Source organism: Larus michahellis, chromosome 7, assembly GCF_964199755.1.
Source record: "Larus michahellis chromosome 7, bLarMic1.1, whole genome shotgun sequence".
Classification (NCBI taxonomy): Eukaryota; Metazoa; Chordata; class Aves; order Charadriiformes; family Laridae; genus Larus; species Larus michahellis.
Window position 1 is genome coordinate 37,918,804 of NC_133902.1, and position 16,001 is coordinate 37,934,804.

The window sequence follows — 16,001 nt, forward strand, 5'->3', positions numbered from 1 at the left end:
AGTGGAATCACTCTGACAACAGAGGAAAAAAGAAATTACTCAGCAAGGTGTTTCGCTAGCACTAACTAAATCTAGTGAAATCATTTACACAGACTGTCCTGTAAAGCAGCACCAGAACACTGCAGCTGCAATCTGATTTACATAACAGAAGAAGCAATGTGAAAATACATTAACACAATTGAAAAAAAAAAAATCAGTAAGAAATCAGGATACCAAGAAAATGACCATCATGAGGCAAGAAGGTAGACGCACACATTCTCAGGAGCATGCATGGTGCAGTTGGCCAAAGGTCCTCAGACTTCAGATCCAGTTCACCAAAATAGACAGAAACCTCAGGGAGACAAATTTCACTGACACACCCAAGAAACTGGCCACTGAAGAGAAAAAGGGGTTCAAGAAGATAATTCTGGGGTATCATGAAGAAATCCTTTTTCCATATTAATGGAGGAGAAAAGTTTCCATGCAAGATGACAGCAAAGTAATAAAGAGAAATCATTCCATAATGTGTCTGCTTGATAAGATGGCCAGACTTACTTTTGAATTGATAGATACCTCTCTAGGGGCAAGAAAAAGGGAACTAATGTGTTCCATGTTTCCACCATGAACAAACTGTCTAGATTTCTGACAGAGGGCTGTGTGATCACTTGCCACCTTGGTGGAAAGTTCTTACAACGCATCTGAACATGGTCTTTCATGAACCAATGTTCAGAACCAATGAACCAAATGCAGGAACCAAATAGTTCATGTAGACACCAGTAAGGTAGGAAAGAGGTTTTGGATTTACCACTTGAGCTGTTTAGAACAGAAGCTGAAGACTAGCGCTTTCATTGTAGGAGATGGAGACAACATGTGCCTGAGAAAACCGTGGAACAAAAAAAATGCTTCCAGTTAATGTAAACTGATAAACTTTTGGAAGAATAAGCAACAGCACAGCAAGCAACAGACCTACAAGTGTAAGGAAGCAAAATTAAAACTCATGGCAGACACTTTGCCCTAGCTTCATCTTACAAATTACATGACAGTCTTGTTTTCTGTTTTAAAGAGATTACTTTTGAATGACTCCTCCCCTTCCACCCAAGCAAAATATGATTTTCCTTTACAATGCATTTGACTCCTCCCTTTCAGCAAGGCTCCCCATTCTCTCTGTATCTTTTTTTTTTCCCCCCAGGCATCTTTTGCTGAAGCTTTATCAAAACCAATGCTCCCACAGTACTGCCTAGGAGATGACTTATGGAGATGAGGGACTTGTACTACAGGTAAAAGCCAGAACCATCCACATGGGATGGCCTCCCATTCCAATCTTGCATCTAAACTCCAGAGGGAATTTCAGCAGAAATACACCAACATCGGAAGGATGACGTTAGCACCTGCACATGTTCAGAGCAGAAGTCCCTCAGCTAACACCCAACACTAATCTCCTACTCAACACAACACATAAGTGGAAAGGAACTGGAATTTTAAGGTTGCTTTCCTTGCTCAGACAGTACCTAAGGAATTTGTCAGAATGTAGTTACTAAAATTAGGTTTAAGCAAAGGGGAAAACTCTAAATAAGCTAGATAAGTCAACTGGCACTCCTATCTGGAGGTTTGCGTATAAGTCCTCTGTCAAACCTTTCAGCTGTTAAACTAATTAATTCATATTTGCCATTACCACACCCTTCTGCAAATATTTTGATGAGTTTTGCAATATGATTCTTTGGGCAGCCACCCAGCTTACATAACCCTGTTTATATTGAAGAATAAACCCTTCCCCTGATCTGCTTGCACGTAAACTATGCTTCTTTTGACTATGCCTCGAAGTCAAAGTCAGTTCATTTTCAAGCATAACCATGTGAGAAAAAGGAGTAACACCTTACATGCTTTTTAATATTTTGGGGGTTTTAATGACCCAAGCAAAGGAAAGCCACAAGTGATAAAACTGGAGCAACCTGCAAACCAAATCATATCAAAGTTTATGCAGAAATACAGTACCTTTTATTAGAACCAGTAATAGTTGGTACAAAGTAGACAAGAGGAGAAAAAATACCCCTTAATTGCCTTTATCATAGAATTCCTGTGCATCTGTAGGTACCTCACTTTTACCAGACATAGCAGCTAGTAGAACATTTCTCTGGTAACAAAACCCCTGACAGCAAAATCTCCTTGTCTTATATGGTTTGCAAGCAGTACTACCACTAGTGATACACATGGTGCTTTAAAATTTAAAACTGCCTTTATAAAGCCCTCACTGATAAAGATGATGATGCAATAGAAAATATCAGCTCTTGGCAACATACAAATGAGTAAAGGACGTTGACTGAATTGCATTTCAGGTTTAGGCCTCGAAGAGCTCCTCAGAGATGTATGAAAGAACAAGCTGAAATCACCTGTCCTTATTTAAAAAAAAATCTGAAGAACCATGTGTTTTAATAAAAAAAAAATATGATCAGCTTGTTTCCTTTAAGACTATTTCATCTTATTTATTCTCCAACTTAAATATAAGACAGCATTAATAACAGAATAGAAAGATGTCTCTGTATGTCAATTTGTCTCAGATTAAAGCACTATAAAAAGTTAGCTTAACCAATACTACTGAATGGCCATTGGATCTCACGATACTCAGACGCAAGGTTTTGCTGTTTTAAAAAGAAGATACATGCTCAGGTTACTAGATATTTATTTATAAAATGCAACATTCAGCATCACTTTTAACTCAAAATAACCTGTGATTTGCTGCCATATAGAGCATGTGCTTTTTGTATTTTAATTTTTTTTTAAATACTGAATATTAGAAATAAAATTCTGTTAATGACAACCAGTTCAGGGACTTTCATTCTCATTATTACTCTCAAAAAAGTATACTGGAGACATGCTAGTCTCTAAATTTAATCCACCACAGAAAAACTCTGAGACAGCAAAACGATGTTAGCTCTCAAGAAGAGATGAGAAGCTTCAGATGGCAACAGCTTTTTCTTCTTTCTCCCCACCTCCCCGCCCCGGTAATACAAGGAGCTTGACCTAAACACCTTGGGTTTTGTAGGTCATACTTTATGCCAGATTACTCAGGTAAACTTTCTCAAAACTACTATTAATCTGGACTAGTACTTAGGGCTGACAAACACACCATGTCCTGTAAATAAATAAAGAAAAAGACTAGTGTGTGTTTTTTCATATTTATAAAGCAGAAGTATGTCTGGTTAAGTCTTTACATACCTCTACGTTTTTGTTTTCCTTATATTTGTTATGTTGATAAGCATGTAACAGATAAGCAGCAGTGGCAGTTGCACTATGGTTAATGTACCACTCATATTTTCTTTCACAATAAATCCATAAAAGCAACAATCTTAAAAATTTATTTGCCCAAGACGAAGATAGACATTTGGATCTTTTATGTCAATACTGATGGATAAAGAGACCATCAGAGTCTCTGACCATCAGAGGCACTGACTGTTTCTTCTTGTGCCAAATTCGTTTCTATACATCTACCAAAGCAGACTTGACACAAGAAAGCTAACAGTAAAAGACCATGATGTGCTGTGGCTAATTACAATCATGTTGCTGATGTGGAACAAGTCTATATTATTGGATGATTCAGTGCAGATCCATTATTGACTGCAGAAGCATGGCGTCAAGCTGAAGCAAATACCTTCAAGTCAATAGAGGTCTCTTCCATCATCTCAGAATTAGATGGAAATCAACCAATGTATTTTTCTTGTTTGATTTTATCTTGTTTCTTCTGCTCTCACTTGGAAGCATTCTTGAACCTTTAAGATCACCAGGTTCTAGCAGGATCTTCTGACAAACAATTTCTTTTTGCAGTACATTTAAGTAGTTTTAAAAAAAATCACTCATGTTGCCCAAGATGATCTCTGAAATTTTCTTTTTCTTTTCCCATCAGAGCTCTCCCAGGTTGGTTCTTGCTAACACACCAAGATTGGTCTTGGACTTTCTCAGAGAACAGTCTTGGAATTTATTCATATTGTTGTCACTAATCGCAAAAACAGGGAAAGGAAAGCTTACACACATCTTTTGAAATACAGGGCATTCAAGCCCTGATGACCCTGAGGTAACTTGGCTAGGAAGAGGCCCCTGAGTTTATGAATGAGCGCAGTGGTCAATCCGCAAATCCCATACCAGCACGGAAGGTGTGCCTCAACAGAATACAGGTGCTTAAGGCACTGGTCTGATCCCACTGGCATTTGACAACTAATCTACAATGTGACAGCTGGCCTCAAATCTAGCATTGAGTTTTCTCAACTGAAAGCATGTTTAGAACAGGAAAATCTGCCTCCTGAAACATTCAAGAGCCAGGAAAAAAAAAAAAAATCAGTAAAACACAGGCAAATAATAAAAAAAAATATATATAGTGCTATATAGCTGTTGCTGTTATTATAATATATAAGACATGTAGTATAAATATTATATATAAAACTGTGGTTTTTTAATATTTTATATTTATAAAATATATAAAATCTATTTTTATATATGTGTGTGTATATATATTTAAAAAATATGTAAGTCAACAGCTACACTGGCCAAGCTTTTAAAACTAAAGAAAATATTCATTGTTTTTAAAGAAACAGCTGGTAGGTGAGCAGGAAATTACCACAGTAGCAAACGTGTTGTTTCTCATTCTGAGATATACCCCACATGTGGGAACATAAAGTGATTCTAAGCAAGAAATGGTTCCCTTAACTATCAAAAGTTTCCTGAAATTCAACGTCAAAATGACAATGGACATTGGCTACAAAGAAAAAAGGGAGAAGGGAGTACAATATTTTTCTCCCTATCAGGACAGTACACTCGAGGATTCAAGTTACCAAATTTCACTGTAAACACTGCTCATTTTATCATGTTATTTCTGAAACTTTTTACACCCAATCTCTATCTACATTCAAAATGCATTTTTGCAATGTGCCTGATGTTATCCATCACTCAGAAACTTCACCTAGCAGCATGACAAGTTGCCTATGGATATAATTTATTATTTCCTCAGAGTTTTATCTGAAATTTGGGTGCAGAGGTTGACTGAAGAAACTGATTACTGACTGATTACAGTTAAGGCTTGCTATTACTCAACACTTGTTTTTACTTTTGCACAGTGCATTTGCATAACACATTTTAATTGGTATTTCCCCGTAATTACATAGTTTTATGGTTCCTAAGTGAAATCTAACGTTTCCACTAACTCTTCATAACTGCAGGTTTAGAATTTTAGAATGCAAAACAGAGCGTAGAGGAACATGACTCCTGAATACTAACATGTTCTACTTAATTTTACTGTTAATTGAAAATATGCTTTGCAGCCACTTATGTTTTTTTCTATTCACCAAGCCCTCTGTGGGGTTATTTAACACTGTCTGTATAATGATTTGGTTCCCCACAGATTCAGCTATACAGCGCAGAAGAAACTTAATTCAATCCATTTTACTTGGCATTGAAAGAGTAGGAGTTCTCATATGATTAGTTTTTAGCTGATGAAGTATAACATAAAGAGTTGAACTTCCAGAACTCAAATCTTTTGAGTATATGAGTATTTTTTAAGACACAAAGACCATACAACTTGATTCGTAAATATTTGTTAAAAGAAGATCCTATCAGCTACTCACGTAAATCTGAATTCTGTGACTACAGATATTTGTTTCAAATTTTTAACAAGACAGAAGAATCACTGACCCCAAAACCGTAGAAAACACTGTCCACATTCAAGTCTGAGTTGGAGAACCTACAGCAGATTCACAGAATGGTCACCCTCTCCTCTCAATTTAAGCCATCTCTTTCCGTAGTTGCTTCCAAACCTGTGCCACCACTTTTTCCTTCTTTGTAAGTACCATATAAATATGCAGTCCTATCTCTAGTTCTCTAATAATTTCATATTTCATAAACTTACAGTTATAAAAACCTTTCATTTCAAATAATTTTCACATTACTCCTTTTTCTACTTTCCCGCCTCTCGGTATTTCTTACTCAGTACTTTCACTGCCCACCTGTGGGAATTTGGTAGGTAAGAGGTTAACAACACTGATGACCTCTTATCTCCTGTGCAAACCCTGTGGGGGGAAAGCCAACAGGCTGGTGTGAAAAACAGATGAAGGAAGGATTCCTGTGATGGCAGGATGGCCCTGTTTTGGCTCAAAGTCACAGGAATGTAGGGATAAGCAGAATAAATGGCTTCAGCACAGAATCTTTAAGGCCACAGTGCCCCGAGTGAGACCTTTTGCTTAATTATCCACAAAATTAATATTAAAGTTAACATCCTTAAATATGATAATGAGCAAAGTGAATAATATGGTAAACTTGTATGACTATAGCACCAGACTCTCCACCCAAATCATGCTAAAACATCACCCCAGGGAGGGGATCAGATAAGGTTAGGATATAAGGGGCAATACGGAGTGTACCCACTTACACCTGCACACCTATACGCATACACATGATCGAGAGATCTCTCAGAGGAAGAAGAAACTTGAGACCTACAAGAGATAGTTGATGGGCTGTGCTCTTCCTCTATCAAGATGGGGACACCTTCTTAGTAAGTACTGCACCTTCACCTCTTGGTGAGAAAACACTTGGGATAGCATTTATTAATTTACTTATTTACTCGTTTATTCATTTTTTCATTCATTTTGCTAGCATTACTGTAGCATATTAGCACTATTACAGCTAGTGCATTTATCAACGGCAATTCCGAATCTGTTATACCTGTCGCTTCAGATAAATCATTTTATCTTTTCATCTTTGCTAACTGTCTCAGTTAAAGTTCTTTGCAGAGCTCTGAAACAGGCAAACATTGAACTGTTTCAGTGAAGGCCTTTAGCAGGGCTCCGAAACAGGAAATCAGCTTTACAGCTTTGTGATGCTGTCCCAGCAAAAGCCTTTGGTGGAATCTGAGACAGACAAACTCTGAGCTGTCTTAGAGCCCTCAGCTCTGAAACAGAAACAAAACTAACACTCTTTTAACGCGACACCACCCTACATTTTGTTAAAAACCTTACAAATCATTGGAATTGTACCATCGGCTAAAGTTTCGTAATAAAATGAGTAGAGACAGGTATCGATGCACGATGAGGAAGACATCAGGTGTTGCGAAATTTAAATAAGTACTAAAGAACATGAGATAACATTAACATTTTTACCTCATTGACCAACAGAGAAAAGCCAACAATGCATAAACTTGGAAAAGAAGTGATGACCAAATCAGATTTAGAAAGATGCAGTTCATGGGGATGATAAAAATCACAGACTAAAAACTCTTCAAATCTAAAATGCAATCAGTCTGCAAAAACTTGATGGATAATTGCAAACTTAACTAATCCTATCAGGAATGCTACTGAGCAAAGGACGTTACAAAAAATCCCATGATCAAATTGCTAATGATAAAAAATTACTGCAGGCTCAAAGCCACTGGGACTCCCATACATTAATTTGAGCCATGTTGAAGCTGTGTCAATTAACAAAATTCCAAGCTAGAACTGGGTTAATGGAACACATGTCAGGAAACTAAAATAAGTATTTAGCTTAAGGTTTTAAGCAAAGTTTGTCTTTTTGACAGAGTATCGTTCTTTGTGCTCAGAGGCGGGCAGACTGCTCACTCTCTTTTTAGCGTACTAAAGCTAGATTCCTGTCATCTTAACGCAAAGCTATGCAGCAGTGGTAGACAAATCAAGTAATATGGTATTTCTTAGAAAATGTGGTATTCAAGCAAGTAGGACAAACCACAGAATCAGCTTAATTTTCGACCACTCGTTGGTGGTCGAAATGATGATTATGGAAAATTTGGCTGAACAAGGGAGAAATTTTTAAGCAGCTGGAAATCTAAAGGGACCTAGGATTCTTAGTTGAGCCTAATACCAGATCACAGAAACTATGAGACTGCTGAACTGCACTAGGATCTACTTAGGACACACTCTCCTTGCCCAGGATGTTAAGGTGTAAACCTAGATTATACAAAGTCACCTCTCTTGAATGAAATACTCCTGAACACCTCAAGTTTGAAAGAGAAGCTTCAGTGAAAACAATTCTCAAAAAGTGCCATTTTTCCTTATTTTTTTTCCTTCCAAAGCTGTCTAACAAGTCAATTCCATGGTTTCATATACCGCTTCAGCTGAGTGAGTTCCTCAATGAGCAGGTTACCTAAGTAGGTTATTACAAAACACCTTTGGAAATTATACAGCTATAGATAATAGAGCTATTATATAGCTCTATTCTAGAGCAGGCAACTGAATTTAATCAGTGTAACACCCCTGGAAACCCTGCACAGGAGTCAGCGCTGCTTCTAAGACCCCAAGAGTTAGAATACGGCCAGCAGTATTCAAACAGAAAAGGGGAACAGAAGTGCTTTACACTGCATCCTAGCTCTAAACTTACTTTAAAAAGTATGGAAGACAAAGTGCTACACTTGAGAGCTCAGAACTTGAACAATTTGTGCAAACAGCCTTCCAGTTTAAGGGTTGAGAGAGAAAAAAAATTAAAAAGTCATTATCAACAGAAAGGAGAGAAGGCAGAGTAAATCAAGTTACGAGAGACTGAAATAAGAGACAGAAATCCAGAGGCATGACTTTCTTGTAGACAGAGTTTGTTGACAGAACATCTCTTATAACTCTTAATTCCTCAGTCAAAATCCATACTTAGCCTGGTCTCAAAATCTTTAACTAAGCTGAGCTGGAGGACAGGGTATTTTGAAAAGAAAAGTGAGAAAGTTCCTAAGAGAAAAATAGTGTAAGAAGGAGAAGGTATGGTCTGAAGTTGCGGCAGGGGAGGTTTAGATTAGATATTAGGAAGAATTACTTTACTGAAAGAGTGGTCAGGCGCTGGAACAGCCTGCCCAGGGAGGTGGTAGAGTCACCATCCCTAGAGGTGTTTAAGAAACGTCTAGATGTGGCACTTCAGGGCATGCTCTAGTGGCAGAGATTGTAGGTTGTTTGGTTGGACTTGATGATCTTAAGAGTCCTTTCCAACCATGAAGATTCTGTGACTCTGTATGGCATGTGAAGGCAAAGCTCGCTGCTGACTGCAGTATTTATCAAAAAAATTCAAACTGCTTCTATTCGAGGAATGAGCCATTTCATAGACACGAGTTAGGTCTTGCGTGGTCTACAGGGTCTAAGGGAAAAGCTACAGCGGTTCTTAAAAAAACCACACTCAAAAAACCCTCAACCACAGCAACAAACCTCTGCTAAGAAACTCCATGATGAAACATCAGATCACGTTCTAACTGTTCAATGCCAAATACACACTGTAAAACTTAGAAAACACCAGAGCTCGGCAGTCAGCAGAACTCTTGAGAATAAAACCTTTGTCTGTCCTACTACGAAGAGCCAAGTGGGTCTCACTGCATCAAGATTTCAACAGCATTTTTCCCTCTGTTCTCTGATCTGAAAGCATAACACTAATATTGTAAAATAATACCTGTTATTTTTTTTCTCTCATTTATCTACAGCATTTCATTATCTCACCCAAAATCTCTTAATCTATGGAACAATTGGCCTGGGGTTATTATACAAGACCAAAGCTCAATGGCAACACAACAGCTTTAACCCCAAGTGATTTAAGCATCCTAGTATAAAAATACATAAAAGAAGTTGGGCATTCAGCTTTCAGCCATTTAAGATAAAGTCTGATAGTAACCAGCTTAAGAAGTAATAGTTTATAACAAAAAGTCAGTATTTTGAAGAAACTGGGGATGGGAGGGGGGATGAGGAGGCAGAGGGCATGTGCACAAAAGCCCACTAAAGAATGAAAGCGATGACCAGTGAGTGTTTTCATTTAATGAAACTGGCCAACTTGCTTTCAGGAATAACTTTAAGATAACTTCAAAAATGAGTAAAGTCTTGGATGCAGTTCTTAAACTAATGTTTGCTGACAAAAATGTTACCATTTAACATTTCACGTGAAGTGTAAAAAAAAACATTTCAGACTTTTCTCTTGTTTTGAACTTCTCTGTAATAGCCATTTTCCAACACTGGTTAAATGCCGTGTCAATGAAATAATTAATCTACTTTTTCATTACATATTTAGCACAAAAGTTGTCAGTTATATGCAGTCTCTTACCTTGAATGAGTGGTATGTACCGTGCTAACAGCTTCGCTCTTTTCTTTTCATATCCTTTCTGAGTTATGTCTCCTAAAGAAATGAAGAAATAAATTAATATTGCTTTGAAGAGTTTTTAAAGAAGCTTTCTCATTTTCATGATACCTACCATTAAACTTACTAATTTTGAATCAGTCACATTAGCAACAAAGACCTGGGCATGTCAGAGAAATTCATGGCCACGTACATACTAGCCATGCAGCACTATTTGTGAACATATGACAATGAGCGTCTCAGAGCTATACAACAGAAGAAAACTGGTTTTGTCCGCAGCACCTGTGTTGAACCTGGTTCTAGAGATATTCACCATAATGGAGAACGCAGCACAAAATACCTGCAGCGTAACAGAAGCCAACGAAGCTGACAAGCCTGCCTCTGCACCGTTCTGGGGCATAAGAAATGATCAACATACTAAGGCTTGAAAGAACATTCTCTAGCACACCTGTGCAGTCGCTTCCAAACCCTAGACCACGTTGCCCACTCTGCACCGTGCAGCACAACAGTCTCCGCTTTCAAATCCGAGGAAGTGATAATCTCCTTCTAACACTAGTTTTTATTCACAGTTGTCATCCAATATCTGGTTTTAAAGCTTATTGCAGCCTCCACTGATAAACATGACGTCTTTTCACACAGACTAGAATGAAAAGAAAACTTCTACAGAAACTCAAAGTAAGTTTTTGAGACATTTCAGAATACGTACTTCCATGATTCTACCAACAGGACGAAGTGGCTTCATGCAAAACCAGCAGTAAGCTTACTATAAAAAAAACTAAATTCAAATCCCACCAAAATTGTACAAACTTTGTCCATTTTCTACATCTCAGCACAGACATGAAAACAGCGATCTTCAATAACTTCAAACCACTCCCACCTCCCAAAATTCACACTTGCTTAAAGACAGTGAGATATTATGCAGTTCCACTAACAAAGTGGACTTTTATCCCTCCACACTTGGAAAACGTTTCACATCAGCATGAAATATAACCAAGATTATCTGATATTTTTGAAAACATACCTAAGTAGAAGGCGAATTTTAGAAATGTAGGCAGATAATTAGCTTGACTTTAGTTAGCACAAAAAAGTAAAATTCTACATTTAGATTTTTGCTTCAAGCTCATTCATCCAGCAACATATTGGTGAAAGAGCATATAAAAGAAAACTACGGAGAAGAAAAAAAAAAAAAAGGCATGAATTACATATATATGGATACCTACCTATGGATAGCCTACCTCTGACCATTTGCATTCTGCCAAACCTGAAACATTTCTCCATCCTATTCACACAAGAAATCAAAACTTAATGTCTGGAAACCGTAACAGGAATAAAAAAAAAAAAATTTAAAAAATTCAGTGAGTCCTAGCACGCTTGTTGCTTGAATGGATTTAGGTATTGCATTAGGTATTTAGGTTCTCTCTAAGGCCTCTCTGACCTCAGTCATCACCTGTGCAGTAAGAGCTGACAACATGTCCCAGACCTGGGACTTTGCTGGGTATCTGTCTTTATCCTTACCCAAGTTTTCTGCAAGCAACCAGCAGAATCCAGAGTTATGAAGGTAATCCAGAGAAAGACAGAGCATGATTTACATAGGATTCATTCCCTTTGAACACGAGGCTATAAAATTATATAAAAGATTATATTTTACTAGTAACAGTCAGTTTTAATTCATCCAGTCAAGTGGCATGGTTTGGGTATGCAGAAGCAAAAACTCCTCCTCAGTCAGATTTTCAACAGAAAAGTTCTTACTCTGTATTTTAAAGTGTTTCTCAGGTATTTGCCCTAACACGTAAGGGTTGGATCTCTTTTTTTTTATTTAATATTAGAATCATAGAACACGTTGGGTTGGAAGGGACCTTAAAAGGCCATCTAGTCCAACCCCCCTGCAGTAAGCAGGGACATCTTCAACTAGACCAGGTTGCTCAGAGCCTCACCCAGCCTGGCCTTGAATGTCTCCAGGGATGGGGCCTCCACCACCTCTCTGGGCAACCTGTGCCAGTGTTTCACCACCCTCGTTGTAAAGAACTTCATCCTAATGTCTAATCTAAACCTACCCTGCTCTAATTTAAAACCATTGTCCCTCAGCCTATCGCTACATGCCCTTGCAAACAGCTTTGTTGTAGGCCTCCTTCCAGTACTGGTAGGCCACCATAAGGTCTCCCCAGAGCCTTCTCTCCTCCATGCTGAACAACCACAACTCTCTCAGCCTGTCCTCATAGGAGAGGTGCTCCAGCTCTCCGATCGTCCTCGTGGCCCTCCTCTGGACCCACTCCAACAGGTCCACGTCCCTCTTGTGCTGAGGGCTCCAGAGCTGGACACAGTACTCCAGGTGGGGTCTCAGGAGAGCAGAGTAGAGGGGGAGAATCACCTCCCTCGACCTGCTGGCCAGGCTTCTTTTGATGCAGCCCAGGATGTAGTTGGCACCACAGTCCTTTTCCACAGGGCTGCTCTCTATCACATCCCCTGGCCTGTATTGATAATGAGGGTTGTCCCAACCCAAGCAGGACCTTGCACTTGGCCTTGTTGAACTTCATAAGGTTTGCTCAGGACCACCTCTCCAGCTTGACCAGGTCCCTCTGGATGACATCCCGTTCCTCAGACATGTCAACCACACCACTCAGCTTGGTGTCATCGGCAAACTTGCTGAGGGTGCACTTGATCCCACTGTCAGTGTCATTGATGAAGATACTGAACACAGGGACACCACTTGTGACCCCTCTTCATCTGGACATCAAGCCATTGACCACTACCCTCTGGATGCGACCATCCAGCCAGTTCCTTATCCACCAAACAGTCCACCCATCAAATCCATATCTCTCCAACTTAGAGGGAAGGATGTTGTGGGGGACCGTGTCAAAGGCCTTGCAGAAGTCCAGATAGATGATATCCATTGCTCTTCCCTTGTCCACTGATGCAGTCACTCCATCATAGAAGGACACTAGGTTGGTCAGGCAGGGCTTGCCCCTGGTGAAACCATGCTGGCTGTCTCAAATCACCTCCATGTCTTCCATGTACCTTAGCATAGCTTCTAGGAGGATCTGGTCCATGACCTTCCCAGGCACAGAGGTGAGGCTGACAGGGCAGTAGTTCCCGGGGTCCTCCTTTCTACCCTTTTTAAAAATGGGTGCAATGTTTCCCTTTTTCCAGTCGCCAAGGACTTCACCTGATTTCCTTTTCAAATAACATGGAGAATGGCTTGGCAACTACATCAGCCAATTCCCTCAGGACTCTGGGGTACATCTCATCAGGCCCCATAGACTTATGTATGCTCAGGTTCCTCAGGTGATCATGAGCCTTGTCTTCACTTGCAGTGGGAGGGACTTTGTCCCCAGGTCCCCTTCTTGCAGTCCTTCAACTCGGGAGGCATGAGGAGAGAGGCTGGCAGTGAAGACTGAGGCAAAAAAGTTGTTGAGATCCTCACCCTTCTCATCGTCTGTTGTTACCAGTTTGCCATTCTTGGTCATCAGAGGGGGTATGCTTTCTTTGACCTTCCTTTTCTGGTTGACATACCTGTAGAAGCCCTTCTTGTTATTCTTAGCATCCCTTGCCAAGTTCAGCTGCAGCCACGCTTTGGCTTTCCTGACCTCATCCCTACATAACTGGGCAATCTCTTCCCAGGATACCTGATCCTGCTTGAACTGCCTGTGCTGTTCCTTCTTGCCTTTAAGTTTGACCAGCAGGTTCAGTATCATATCCCCTCAAGTAGGCATGTCTATTTCCTGTCTTAGGAAGTTATCATCGAGGCACTCCTGGAACCTCCTGGATTGTCTACAGCTCACTGTGTTATTTTTCCAGCAGATGTCGGGGTGGTTGAAATCCCCCAGGCACGATGAGAGCCTCAAGTGTGATACCTCCTGTAGCTGGAGTAAGAAGTCTTCATCAGTAGGCTCCCCCTGATCAGGCAGCCTGTAGTAGACACCAACCACAAGGTTCTCCTTGTTGCCTGAGTCTCTAATTCCAACCCATAAGCTTTTGACTTCCTCATGGCTATTCTCCAGGGACATCTCTTCACACTCTATCCATTCCTTAACACAGAGGGCAACACCCCTACCCCTCCCTTCCTTGCCTGTCCCTTCTGAGCCGCTTGTAGCCATCAATAGCAATGCTCCAGTTATAGGATTCGTCCCACCAGTTTTCAGTAATGGCCACTATGTCATAGCTTTCCAGCAACACCATAGCTTCCAGCTCCTCCTGTTTGTTGCCCATGCTGCATGCGTTCGTGTAGAGGCACTTCAGCTGGGCTGCTGGCTGTGTCACCTTCTTAGAGGAGCATCTCTTGACGTGTTTCACAGGTGTTTCCCTATTGACTCGGACTACCTCAGAAGCCCCTGGCTCGTCTCCATAAGACTTTGACTGTGATGCAGTGTCCCCAGCATGCCTTGAGGCAACAGGCTGAAGGCCCTTGCTAGCGCCCCATCCCTCTAACCCTGATGTGTTAATCCCACAGCTTGTCACAGACAAGCCTGATATTATTATCCCCCTCCCCCTTCACATCTAGTTTAAAGCCCTGTCGATTGGCCCCACAATCTCTTGGGCAAAGACCCTCTTTCCCCTTTGAGAAAGGTGTCTCCCGTTTGATGCCAGCAAGCCTGGTGCCATGTAGGCCATCCCATTGTCAAGAAAAACCAAAATTCTGGTGGTGACACCAGCCACGGAGCCATGTATTAATAGACTGGATCCATCTGTTCCTTCCAGTGTCACTGCCTGCAACTGTAAGGAGTGAGGAAAAAATAACCTGTGCCCCAGATTCCCTAACCAACCTTCCCAAGGCCCTGAAGTCCCCTTTGATTGCTCTTGGACTACAAGTCACAGCTTCCTCACCACCTACATGGAAGTTCAATAATGGGTAATAAATAGTCTGAGGGCTGTATTGAGCTAGGAAGTTTCCTGGTGATGTCCTTAACCTGGGCTCCAGGAAGACAGTAGACTTCCTATGAGGAAGGTCTACCTGGCATATTGGACCCTCTGTTCCCCTCAGAAGGGAGTCACCCACAACTATAACCCTTCTTTTCTTCCTTGTGGATGTGGTAGTGACACAGGTGGTACGCCTTTCTGACTGTGGAGACATCTCTGGTGTAGACCGCCCATCATTCGCATCCTCTTTGACTGGCCTTCCTCAAGCAGAATCTCGTATCTGTTGTTCAGAGGTATCGGGGCGGGGGGACAAGGTGGGCAAAGAGGGAGTTCACCTGCTGCCCCAACCATGAACTTGTCTCACTCTTTTCATTTAGGCTTCTGCCTGATAGGGGCAGGATACAGGGGCCCCTTGATCCTGATTACTTTCTGATAGGTGCTCCCGTTTCTGTTTCAAGGAGGGCAAGAGCCTGGCTCCACCAGTCTATTTCTTCTTCAGCCTCCCTAATGCTCCTTAACCTTTCAACTTCCTCTCACAGCTCTGCTACCAGGCTGAGCAGATTGTTCACCTGTTCACAATGCACACAGCAGTCCTCATAGCTGCTGCCTGTTACCAGTGAAAGGCTCTGGCACTCCCTGCAGCCTGTGACCTGGACTGCTGTGTATTTCTCTGGGAGCTCTGTCTGGGTTCCCACATGCATTCTGGCTAAGGTTGAGAGCACTACCTTCTGCCAGGTGAAAACCATAGCTAACCTCCTTCTGAGAGGGTGATGACTGCCCTTGTAGTGGTGCTCCCAGGTGATGCCCACTTGCTGCTTGCTTACTCAGCGCGCAGTGACCTGGTCGCTATGCTCCTGAAAGCCTTTTATGAGAGGGGAGAAGTGGTCCCAGCAAGTACGCCTTGTTTAGGAGTACACCTTGTTGAGATCTGCTGCCAGGGGTGCCGGCTCCACCCACGCCTCCACAGCAGCCCATCCACCTCCCACTAGACCAGGTTGCTCAAAGCCCCATCCAGCCTGGCCTTGAACACTTCCAGGGATGGGGCAGCCACAGCTTCTCTGGGCAACCTCTTCCAGTGCCTCACC

General features: G+C 41.2%; 1 protein-coding gene across 6 annotated transcripts in view; it reads right to left on the minus strand.

Annotated features, from left to right (window-relative positions):
• Positions 1-16,001, minus strand: part of DIP2A (disco interacting protein 2 homolog A) — a 130,607-nt gene that overhangs the window by 80,440 nt on the left and 34,166 nt on the right. For all 6 annotated transcript variants that reach the window (XR_012588528.1, XR_012588527.1, XM_074596225.1 and 3 more), the window contains exon 2: positions 10,030-10,101. Coding sequence is in view for 4 of the 6 variants with exons in the window: in XM_074596225.1 (XP_074452326.1) it covers positions 10,030-10,101 (72 nt within the window). In the remaining 2 variants the exon portion in view is untranslated. The remainder of the gene's footprint in view (positions 1-10,029; positions 10,102-16,001) is intronic.